General features: G+C 49.5%; 1 protein-coding gene across 1 annotated transcript in view; it reads right to left on the bottom strand.

Moving 5' to 3' along the window:
• Nucleotides 1-12,722, bottom strand: part of WNT2 (Wnt family member 2) — a 48,565-nt gene that overhangs the window by 12,961 nt on the left and 22,882 nt on the right. Inside the window, exon 4 of the mRNA XM_004707769.2 lies at nt 5,796-6,060. Within this exon, the coding sequence (XP_004707826.1) occupies nt 5,796-6,060 (265 nt within the window). The remainder of the gene's footprint in view (nt 1-5,795; nt 6,061-12,722) is intronic.

The raw sequence follows: 12,722 nt of genomic DNA, 5'->3' as shown, positions 1-12,722 counted from the left end.
TGGTGGTTTCAAAGTGCCGACGTTGCCGGTGGCAGCGCAACTCCTCACCATTGCAGCCACAGGGCTCCTTGTGCCAAGGACAGAGGGCTGGATCAATGCTTGGTCCATGAAGACAGACAGACTGACATGCTGTTCTCCTGTGTTTTACTGACTGGCAGGTCCCCAGCACAGCACCACTGGGGCAGTGTCGTGTCCCATGGGCTCTCAGCTCTCTTTGACAAAGGTTAGTTGTGTGGGATGGAGGGGTCGCCCCCTCGAGAGCCTGCAGCTAGCAGCTAGGGACTGGGCAGGAGGCAGGCCACCACGGAACAACGATCGAACTCCATTTGCTTCTTGAACTTGGCTGGGGAAAAGGTGGCGGGCTGCTAACTTCCCACAGAGGAAGAGGAGACCTCCGGGTGACCTCTGGCCCAGGTCGGGGATTTGACACCATACCTAGTGAAAGTGGCTGTGATTAGGTGCAGACTCGGTCTCTGGAGCGGACCGCGGCATTCCTCAGTTAGAGATGAAGCTATCTCTAACGTAAGGGCTTCTTTGATTTACAGATGCCTGGGGCAATCACCAGAACAGATAACCCCAGAATCACCAGAAAACCGAACATCCAAGATCTAGGCCCCAATCTGGCCTGCAAAATGTCACACGCACAGCATCAGCTGGTACAGGTACTCTTCACAGCTGAGCTGTGGGAGGGAGGATTTATCGTTGGACCTCAGGAGGCCGGGGTTTCCTCAGCTGAAGACAAGGGGGAAATGTCTCTGGTTGCGGACATTGCCTTAACAATAACTTCCCCCATCACTTTTCAGTTTACCAGATTTTAGAAGCAATTAAGGACAGAGTCCTGGTTGCATAGTGGTTACACGAGTTGGGCTCTGAGCCTCAAGGTGTGCAGTTCGAAACCACCAGCCGCTCCACTGGAGAAAGATGGAAGTGAACAGGTACAGTCTCAGAAACCCACAGAGGGCAGTTCTACCCTGTCCCCTAGGGTGGCTGGGAGTCAGAATCAACCAGACGGCAGTGAGAGCACTCTTGAAAACCAGAAAGCCTTCTATCTGTAAAGTCAACCTCAACTAAAATAGATGAGGCTTGATTCTGATCACGTCCTACGTGCCATGTCTTTGTGGGGCCTAATCCCATCCAGTGCCCATGTCCTCGCGCTGCCTGTTTGTGACACGGGACCTGCCCGCTCCATCGAGCATGACCCCCACACCACCACCAGCACTATCACCGCCACAACCACACCCAATTTCCAGAGGGAAAATGGTAGCATGAGAAAGAATTTTTGCTTTATTATTATTTTCTTAAATGCATAGTTTGCCTGTTTGTTTATTTAGAGGACACTCAGGAGGGTTAAGTAACTATGGAGACTCACGACGTGTGTAGTACCTGACTCTTAAAGAGGCTCACCCAACCTCCCCACCCCCTTCCCCAGCTAGGAACCTTCCCCTCCCCCGGGACTCCCTTTGACTCACACTCGTGCCATCTTTCTCATCGAAAGTTGCTGGTCTTGGCGTCACTATTTCAAGACGTCACTAGAGGGATGGCTTGGTAATCTCTTTCAAGCCAATTCCAGAGAACCCTTTGATGGCTGAAATCAGTTCAGTGTGTTCGTCCACACATTAAAAGAGGGAGGCGCATGGCCCAACGTAACAGGATGACACCATCACCCTGAGCAAGGCAAAGGCGGGGATAGATCTCTATTGGCTGACATGTCTCTACAATGCTTCCAATCACGAACTTTGGTCCTCCTTTGTAAGAGATCAGTACTACTGCAAAAGAACCCTAGAGTAAGAGAGAAAAGGAAAGTTTCCCTAGATTTATTTTCCTCGAATCCTGAGGGGGAAATGAAGTGCCCTGGTGGCATAGCGGTTAACCATTGGGCTGTGATTGGCAAGGTCAGCAGTTTGAAACCACCAGCCACTCCAGGGGAGAAAGACGAGCTTTCTACTCCTGTAATAAGGTGCCGTCTTACAGGGTCTTACAGGGACAGTTCCGTCCGATCCTATAGGATCCCTGTGCATCAGCATTGACTTGATGGTTTCAAGTTTGGCTTTGGGTTTTAGGGACCATCAGGAATCAGGAGCTATGAGCTTTTTTCAATGTGCCTAAGCTTGAAAAGTGTATCTGAAAACAATACCTCAAGACTCTGGCTCACCAAGTCTCCGAAGGGGCCCTTCCTTCGGGAACCAATGGGCTGGACTTTACCCACTCACAAAAACCGCAGCCATACAACCAGCCGGCTCACTTAGTCAAATCCCAGTAGAGTTCACGTGATCCTGAAGCTGTTGCTGGCTAGCAAGAATAGAAATTCACTTCCCCAAATCGACGACTGGAATGTGTTCACCCTGCTCACGGCCGTTGCCTCTCCAGTGCTCCCAAGTGGAAGTGACCCGATACACGGACGGTCTGCACGCACAATAGGGAGAACAAACCAAAGGGCCACAGCACAGCAGGCTGTGTGGCATGAAACATGAGTCTGGGAAGCAAGGTTCACACCAATCTTAACAGAAAAGATCAAAGAAATGAGACAGTATTCAGTTTAGATTTTACCGCAATTTTTTTTTCTTGTTTCAGAGTCCGGATACCCGTATGGGAATTCTACTTACCGGACAGCACCCTCTTCCTATGCCTGAGCCCTTGATGCGGCCACTGTGTCAATCCATCTTCCGGAGGCCTAGGAACCATTGTGAGGCGGCACTGACCGGGGCCATGTTTTGTTCCGTTGTGCAGAGGGCGGCTATGGGTCAGAGCCCACTCAAGGGCACCTAACCACAGCAGTGGGCTCTTCCTAATGTAACATGACTCCAGCAGGTGGCAACTGGTCATCCTGCAGCATATGTACAGTCTGGGGGTTCTTTGAAGTAGACTGGAAGGGTGCTGGCACTGAGGCCACACAGTCACTTCACAGATGAGGCTTAGGGAGAAGTGCTTCTCGTGTCTCACTGGAATTGGAGGATCTCTGTCACATCTCCTTGCCTCTGCAGACAGCTTATAGGCAGCATCGGGATAATTCTATAACCACAAACTCCTGAGACTGTTTTGACTGATTTGCTAGAGCACATTTTTCTAGTGGAAAATTAAAATTGCCAAGATGAGGGCTTGCCTGTAAAAGGCCACAGGTCACATAGTCGATCCATGGGCATGAAGCCAATCGATGGGCATCTGCATGGGTTAAAGCGGGCTTTCCTCGAGGAAAGGGTGTTTGACACATTGGATGCAGGCAGGGTCATGTTCTATAACTGCAATCCTATGGAAACTGTCAATCCAAAATCTACTCCAAATAAAACCCACTGCCCACTGGAGTCAATTCAGACTCATAGTGACCTTATAGGACAGAGCATAATGCCTGTTTTGAATTCCTAGGGTTTTACCATCTTTATAGGTGTAGACAGCCTCATCTTTTTCCCAAGGAGCAGCTGGTAGGTTTGAACTGCTGACCTTGTAGTTAGCAGCTCAACAAGAAGCACACTATACCACCAGAACCAGTGAACATGTCCTGGGATGCAAGCCCTCTTATACTTGAAGTAAAGTTTTTGCTTCACAAAGCCTTTTTTCACATGCATGTCCCTAGAAAGGGGTAGGGCAGGTGTGAAATATCAGGGTCAAGAACACAGCCCATGGGGTCAGAGAGCCTGAGCTGTATATTCTCCTACAGATGAAATCTTTCCCAAGTCATCCGCTGTCTCATGCATATAATGGGGCTAATGATAACTTCTAAAAAGCTACCATCGATTCAATTCTAATGCATGCCAACCACAGGGGTGTCAGAATAGAACTGTGTCCCACAGTACTTTCAGTGGCTGATTTTTCAGATGGAGGTAATCAGACCTTTGTTCTGTGGTGCAGTTGGGATAACTCCAACTTCCAACCCACTGATCAGCAGCAGCAGCAGCAGCACAGGTTGATCACTTGCCCCACCAACATATTCCTGACACTATCTAGGGCAATCTTAGCTGACTTCAAAAAAGAGAGAGAAACATGAATTTGGTTCTTGGTTGGTGTTGATCAACCCAGAACCATCTTCTTCTTCTTTTTCCTTCAAGTAACCAATCCCCATGGATGTCATAGGGCTGTTCTCAGGGTTACATACAACCATGTGTGCAAGGGTAAGTCTTATCCCAAGTACCTGGAGCACAAGAATCATTACCTGGTATCTAACATGGTCAAGGAGTCATCGTCACCCCCAGACCTAATGCATGTGAGAAGGTTGAGCCTGCATATCAAAGCAACATGGCCCAAATTTTGGCCTGACAGGTAGGATGACTTGTTAAAGGCCCCCAGACGTGTCAGGAATGAAGCAGAGGGCAGATTCGGGCCATTTGAACTCTTAGTCTTTGTTCTCTGTCCTCATTAATCTGTGGCTTGCAGGTACACGATCTCATCAAGCTGTGAAGGATGCTGAGCCACTCAGAGGCAGTAAGAGGCTCCTTGTGATATCCTCTCAGTCCATCTAAATTGAGGAGCCAGCTGCCACTTCGCCTGTTCAATTGCTTTGCAATTACTGTGCAATGAAAAACCAACCCAGAATTTGAAGGAGAGGATGTTTCGCCTCACAATGGGCTCCCTTGCTTTTTTCCAAGTCTGAGGCGTTGGCTGCACCAGAGTGACTCAAGCCTGAGCTCGGAGCTCCCAATCGCCTCCCATGTTACACAGAGGCTGCCCGACAGGTGCGAAGCCCAGAGTTCCATGTGGAGCATCCCAGTGAACAGTGGAGGACAGGCAAGCGGGAAGAGCTGCTGTGTGAGGCGAGCAGAGGGGCTCTTTGAGTGGGTTTGAAGCGGGGAAGGTGCCGTTGGGGAAAGAGAGAGAGTAGCCTTAATAAGCCGAGCGCCTCTTCCACTTTCCTCACAGACCAGCCAGCGGGGAGGCATTCTTGCTTTTTTTAGTAATTGGCCACTTCTGAGCATCTGGGAAAGAGCAAGGATGTAGGTAGCCAGGACAGGTTTCAGAAGAGGCGACCAGTCACCAAGGTGGGATCTTAGAGCGTAGGGGTGGCAGTTATCCTTCTCGAAGCTTCAGGATTTCATGAGAGCAGCGAGGCTGTGACACAGTATCCATTTGCCAAGCCTTAAGATTTGGGCTTGGCTAAAGAATGTTTGCTAATCCGTAGATTTTGGCTGTGGCACACAGCCTCTCCTCATTGGTCTCCCAATGGCTCTTGCATTTGCGCATCACCAGCCAGCTTCTCTGGGTGGATATGCGAGCAGTCTGTGACAGATCTAGAGGGACAGTAACTGGATGGATCATCACCTGGGGGCGTGGCACATAAGGGCGTGGCACCTAGGGGGCGTGGCAGGGGAGGATGGGGGTCAGGCGGAGGGTGAGAATGGGGAGCTAAAACAAGGAGTACAAGAAGAAAATGTTCTGAAATTGATTGCACAAAGCTTATTAAGGTGACTGATAAAATTGTATAATATGTGGAGTATATCCCAATAGAAATATATTTTTAAAAAGATTAAGAAACACAAACTTGGAACACTAGGGTGGCAGTGAGAGAGATCTCCATGCCCTCTCATTGACTCTGACTCTAAACCCCTACCAGACAGGGTAGAACTGCCTCTCCGAGTTGCTCAGACAGTAACGCTTTACTCCACAGAAAGCCTTGTCTTTCTCCAGAGGGCTGGCTGGTGGTTTCGAACTGCTGACCATGTAGTTAGCAGCCCAACCTGTAACTACTATGTCACCAGGGTTTCTTCCAAGTATAGAAAACGTGGGCTGAAACGCAGCGCTCTGTTTAACTCATGGCATATTCACTGTTAGGGGAATCGGGCGCTGTGAATAAAGTGTTTGGAACATACCTGCATCCCGGTCCCTGATACAGTAGTCTGGCGAATTCTCAAAGTACACAAGGTCATTTTTCGTTGGCTTCTTGAACCTCTTGTTGGCCACAGTGAAACCGGTGCCGTCCTGGTTCATGACGACCTGGATGGCCCCGTTGTACTTCCTCCAGAGATAATCGCCCGTCTTTCTGAAGTCGGCCATGGCCAGCCAGCACGTCCTCAGAGTACAGGAGCCGCTCACCCCGTGACATTTGCACTCTTGTTTCAAGAAGCGCTTGACCGCCTGCCGGAAAAGACAGGGACAGGTTCAATGGAAGACGGGCTCAAGGTCAGGACAAGCTACCATTTCCTTACCTCAGAGCCCTGAGCCAGGAAATGACTCTCACAACACCGGACCCAGGGGCTGGTGACTGGGAGGTAGTGGTGGTTTAACAACAACAACAAAAAAATTGTTTTTAACTTTTTATTGTGATTTGAGTGCAGGTTTACAGGGAGAACGGGTTTTGCATTCAACACTTCAGACACATTTTTGCTTCTTGGCATTCGCTGACTGCAGCCTCTGCAGTGTCTCGGGCAACAGCAATCTTCCTGCCTATTCTTCCTCTGCTCTCCCGCTGGCTGAGTTTTATCCCTAGGCTAACACAGCCCTTTCAAATGGTGCAGGGCTGGCTGTTCTAAGGAGTGCCTACCTCCTGGGAGGGAGTAGTCACCCTGTTATTTGGCTGAAAGCTGAGCCGTGGGGGTGATTCCATTCTGGGCCTGAGGACTGACCAAGGACCACAATTTTAGAGGCTCCGCAGGATCAGTAGGCCTGGTCCTTCAGTGTGGCGTTTGGGATTGGCTCCACATGTGTGTGTGTGACTGGGATGTTTCTTAGAGTCTCCCAACAGTGGAAGGTCCACCCTTCAGCCTCTTGGAATTGGGTAGAGAGAGGAGGTGCGATACCTAATTCTAAACTCCATTTGGTTATCAGTCTGATGAAAAACCTCATTCATTTGAATTCAATAAAGTACAAAGCCAAACCCATTATCCGCGAGTCAGTTCTGAATCATGGCATGGGGGAATCTATTAGGGAGTATTTTCTGAATAAATACTGCCTTGTCATCTTAAAATGCACACCATTGCTCAAACTAAATTAGCAAAGTAATTTCTAACCTAAGCATCTTTTCATCAATCAATCATGGTCTTTGTTATTGATGGAATCCTTCCTGTGGTGGTGGGGGGGGGGGCATAATGGATTTCCCAGTGAGCTGCTAGCCTCAAGGTCAGCAGTTCGAACCCACCAGTGACTCTGAGGGGCAAAGATGAGACTATCTGCTTCTGTAAGATTTAAAGTATTGGAAACCCAAAGGGGCAATTCTATTCAGCCTATAGGGCCACTTTGAGTCAGAACTGGCTTAGAGGAAGTGGGTGTCTATAATTGTGGGAGCCCTGCTGTTAACCAAAAGGTTGGTGGTTCTAACCCACTGGGAACTCCTCCAGAGAAAGGGAGGCAGTCTGCTTCTGAAAAGACTGACAGCCTTGGGAAACCCTACAGGGCAGTTCTACTCAGTCCTACAGGGTTTCCACGAGTCGGAACTGGCTTGATGGCAGTGGGTTTGAGTTTTCTATGTTCTCTGGTCTCTATCTCAGGGACCATCATCTTCAGTCTGTACTACTGTGTTTATTTTGCAGGTGACTGAGGGCCAGGACTCAGAGAGGTTAAGGAAGTGACCCAAAGGTAGAGGTGATGAAGGAAAGAGCCAGGGTGCACAGGGGAGAATGACTTTCCCCCTCAGTCCGTTGGTGACTGTGACTGGCATTACGTTAGGAAAACGATCATTCAACTCCTTATTCAGGTGGATGTCAGGGCTTAGCTTGCTCTTTTCTCTTGCAGGAAGGGAGCAACACAAGACAGTGACAAGTCCACCTAACTGGCTCCCAGCCAGTAACATCTCCTCTGTGCCCTGTGAAGCTGGAGCACCGGGAGGGGGGCTAGGGGACCCTGGAACCAGGCAGGACATGCCTTGCTTTGTGGTCTCAGGATTGACCAGCATTGCCCCACCCTTCTCAAAGTGACGTGGTGAGGGTACCCAAGCCCATCTACCTCTCCTTGGAAGAGGAGCGTTATTAGTACTGATGGTCCACAAGCCCTTCTGATTTTACAAGGGAGGAAACCAGGGCCAACAGGTAGAATGGAGTGGCTTAGAATACATACCCAAACTCTCGAGCTTTTCTAATTCGCAGCATGGGCAAATTAAGTGGATTTCTGCCACGTTATTTCCTGAGAGCGGGCTTTCTGACGACGAAGCTCCTTGGACTCCGTCTCAGGATTTGTGACTTCAACAATCACTCGTTATTTTTCTCTCCCAACAGTCTGCCAGTCCGCTTTCCAAGTTAGGACAATAGCAAAAGAGCTCATCGCTTAAGGGAGGTCTGGACTGACAAGTAAACTTCCTCCTTGGGAAATCTTGGCGGCAGAGTGGGTTATGTTACGGATTGGGCTGCTAGCTACAAAGTTGGAGTTCGAACCCACCAGCTGCTCTGAGAGACAAGAAGAGACTTTCTGCTTCCAGAAAGATTTACAGCCTCAGAAACCCCCACGGGCAGTTTCACTCTGTCCTATAGGGCCCCCATGAGTTGGAATGGACTTGGTGGCAGTGAGTTTGAGTTTGGGTTTGGACCGGAAATCCCGGCAGCTCGCTGGTGAAGTGCTCAGGGCAAATGGGAAGGTTAGCAATCTGAAGCCATCAGTGGCTTTGCCGAAGAAAAGAGCTGGTGAGCTACTCCAGTAGAGACCCTACAGGGCGGGGTAGAACTGCCCCTGTGGGTTTCCGAGACTTCAACTCTAAAGGAAAGTAGAAAGCCTGGTCTGTCTTCTCTGGAGCAGGTGGTGGTTTTGACCTTGGGATCTTGCAGGTCGCAGCCCAATGCATAACCACTATGCCACCAGGGCTCATTCCAGTAAAGACTACAGGTTAGAAAACCTTGTGAGGAAGTTGTATGCTCTGTTATATAGAGCCCCTGTGAGTCACAAAGAGCCCTGGTGGCTTAGAAGGTTATACGCTGCACTGCAAATCACAAGGTCAGTAGTTCAAAACCACCAGCTGCTGTGTGGGAGAACGAGGCTTTCTACTCCCATAAACAGTTACAGCCTGGGAAACTCACAGGGCAGTTCTTCTGGTCTGTTCCATGGAGCTGCTGTGAATCAGAACTGACTCGACGGCAGAGCTCAAACACCAGCTGACGCTCTTCCAAAGTTTGCCCTCGACCACCCAGCTGCCTCTCCCTTTGCCCTTCATAAGGGGCTGTGAACACTGTCCATTTGACATCTGTGCTTTTTAGCATGAGCCCCTTTGGAGGCAATGGCAGAAGCAGGAAGAACCTCACTGAATGAACCCTCCAAGTTACAAGGACCCGAGTGTCCAGAAAGAAGGTTTTAGAAGCAAGCTTCTCTTCCCCCAGCAGCACCCTGACGTGCACACACACCATTCTGTGCTGGATGTTTGGCTGAGCTCTGCTTCCGCGAGCAACTCATCAGAAGAAGACCTGTTTCCGCAGACAAAACCCTCGGAGAGGCATCTTGGCCCACCCCCTGCCCCCTAATGCCCGGGGTGAGCTCCCCGTTTGGGGTCTTCCCCTGCATCTGAGATAACCAGGTCCGGGCAAGCTGACGGCGATTCCTGCTGCCTCAGTGTCCGCGCCCAACGAGTCCTGGGCTCCATGGGCTTTCAGTGGCTGATTGTTCAGAAATAGATCCACAAGCCTCTCTTCCAAGGGGCCTCTGGGTGGACTTGAGACTCCAACTTTTCCACGAGGGCTGAGAGCGCTGACCATCTGCACCTAGAACTCCTAGATCAGCGCTCAACAAACTCCCTCTGCGCTGAGTGCACAGGAATCTAGCCAAGAACGCACCTCCTTCAAAGCACACTCCTCTTAAAGCCAGGGTATTGGCTCAAGTATGAACGTTCTGCCTTCTCTATCTCCAGGTTATATTGATGTTTTTATGATTATTGAGAAATATTTCTATTAATTTCAAGCCACATCTTAAATCCAAAGTACACTACCATCGAGTTGATTCTGACTCCTAGTGAACCTTGACATAGAGTTTCTGAGGCTATTAATCTTTACAGAAATAGACAGCCTCACTTTCTTCCCCAGAGCAGCTGGTGGTTTTGAACTGCTGGCTTGGTGGTTAGCAGTCTGATGCTTACGCGAAAGTGGCCCCAAACCAAAAAACCGAACTTACTGTCATGAAGTTGACTCACAGCGACTCTACAGGCAGGGTAGAACTGCCCCTGTGCGTTTCCAAGACGGTAACTAATCACGGGAGTAGAAAGCCTCATCTTTCTCCTTCGGAGCAGCTGGTGGTTTCTAACTGCTGACTTTGCAGATTGTAGCCCAACTCATAACCCTTACACCACCAGGACTCCCTACACTCAACACCAGGGAACTTGAGTGCCACTGTAAATAAGCCTGGTTGGCGACAGACATTGTTGAGCATCTGTACCAGCTGCCAGATCCCTCTCTTCCTTGCCAACAGTTTTGTTCAGCACTGGGCGGTCCAGGGTTTCCCATGTGCCTGGCCCTCCCTCTGACCCCCCAGTAATCGCAGTCTCCTGTCACTGCTTTGATGGTTGGTTGGTTTTGCATGATGAACTGGGGCTGATGTGATGTTAGGAGAAATCTGCTGACTTGCTCAACGGGTCCTTCATTCTCTGAAAGAGTCACAGAAAGAGAAACCTCCCTCTTTCTGTCTCTGGCTGCTGGGATTGTGGAGGGTAGCCTAGGCGGGAGAAGTATGAAGCTGCAGATGGCTCAGAGATGGGGAGTACTGGGCTCTGAAGGATGCTGCTGGACTGCTGACCAAAGCCATCTCAGATCTGCCCTACCTTAAGCCTTGTGATCCAAGGTAACAGGTACACCTTACTAGCGCCCCAGAGGTCTGTTACTTGTAAATAAAAGATCTCAACTGGCACCCAGGTGCATTACGGATGGAGGAGTAGGCCCAGGGCCTAATCTGATGATCAACCTCGGGGACGGTCAGACAATTGCTCGGGAGGTTGGGTTTGTTCCTTTTCTCCTGCTCTGTGCTCCATCACTGCCTTGGACTACCTCCACCTCTTCTGGAAATGGAGAGCCTTCATCATGGAGAGGACACACCCTCCTCATTCAGAAAATCAGATGAGAAGGGGATCTAAGCCTAGGTCGCTGTGTTAGAGAGGAAGTGATGTAGGAGGAAGGAGTGGGACGCAGAGACTCACAATGAAGTGAGTTCCTAGTGTGAACAGGTCCCAAAACCAGTGCTCCCTTTGAAAGGAAGCGTATTAGCAGCCATTTACAGAGGCTCACTGCAGGTGGTCCAGTGGCTGGATTCTTGGCTTATACACAGGAGACCTGGGCCCAATTTCTCGCCAATGCACGTCTACCACTCATCTGTCAGATGGAGCCTGGATGATGAACAGGTGTAATAGTTACACAATCAGTAAACTCGAGGAAGGGGTAGAGTCTTGGCCTGTCAATCAGGTGGCAGCTTGGTGCCTCATTTGGAGGTGTGACGGAGATAAATAGCTCACTGGAGGCGGGGCACACTCACTCTCTGCTTCGACGTTCCTGATGACAAGACACATGTAGCTATGCTGAGAGAAACAGAGCCATTTGGAGCTGAGGAGCCACGTGGAGACCCAAGCCAGCACTAAGATGCTTCCACTGCCACTGGATCCACAAGACTTTCACTTTCCACAAACTGGCCTGTGATCTTCCTGCATTCGGCACCATTCCATGTGCTGCGTGAGTCTGAAGAGGAATTTACAGACTGGTATAGGACATATGGGCTAATGTTGGACTTATGGACTTGATCTGGACTTGGCTGGGATGTTTTCTTCATAAACAATTGCTCTTTTATATAAAACTCTTTCTTATACACATATAGGTCTACCTGGATTTGGTTCTCTAGTCTACCCAGACTAACACAACAGGTTTTAGTGGAACATCCAGACTAAGACAGTCTAAAAATGCAGGTCTGCTGACCAACTTCCAAAAATCAGCCAGTGAAAGTCCTATGATCACAATGACCCGATCTGCAATCGCTCAAGACAACAGAAGATGAGGCTATGGTTCCTTTCGGCTGGGCCTGGGACCCCAGCAGTTGGGGGCCAACTTACTAGCAGCTGAGTATAGCAACAGGGACATTGCTGAAGCTGGTTGTTTTTAATGATTACTTTCACATTTTTAATGAAGGAAGTATGTGCACATGAATTTTTTAAAGAAGTCAATAGTAGAGCAAAGGTTACAGTGATGTGGCCTCCCGTCCCACACACTCTTCTCCCCTGTCCTATCTGGGTTGGCCGAACACAAGTGCTTGAAAAGAATTCTGCTTTAGTCTTGCTCGGAGTTGCCTCCTTCTGGTGGTCACCTACATGCTCATTAAAGAACAAGTCCTGTGCCAGCTGGCAGCTGATGCTGTGAACGATAGAGGCACCCTGTCCTCAGGAGATTGAGTGCTGGTGGCATAGTGGGTTACCGGTTTGGCTGCTCACTGCAAAGTTGGAAGTTCGAAACCACCCATCACTCCGAAGGAAAGAGAGAAAACTTTCACTCCTGTAAAAATGCACCGTCTTGGAAACCTACCGGGGCAGTTCCACTCTGTCCAATAGGGAAGCTGGGAGTCAGACTCAACTTGGTGGCAGTGACTTTCTGAGTGAGTGTCCTCAGGATGTAAAACGGACAGTTGCCAGAAAACTGTCATAAAAACCAAACCACCGATAACACCAAGGAGGGGCCCTGTGTCCTTTAGGAGCTGTGCAAAGAGGGCACAGCTGAATGTGGCAGCGTGGTACGTCACTACTTATCAACGAATCTGATTACTACTGAGCTATCGGATAGTTCCCAAAAGACCTCTTAATACGAGAAAGGAGAATTTAATTCATCCCTCACTTCCCTCCTATCATCTTCCAGTCTGGCTGT

The sequence above is a fragment of the Echinops telfairi genome, unplaced genomic scaffold (assembly GCF_000313985.2).
Source record: "Echinops telfairi isolate 266 unplaced genomic scaffold, ASM31398v2 ScPeMD7_23;HRSCAF=83, whole genome shotgun sequence".
NCBI classification, from domain to species: Eukaryota; Metazoa; Chordata; class Mammalia; order Afrosoricida; family Tenrecidae; genus Echinops; species Echinops telfairi.
This window is presented reverse-complemented; position numbering and strand designations above follow the sequence as displayed.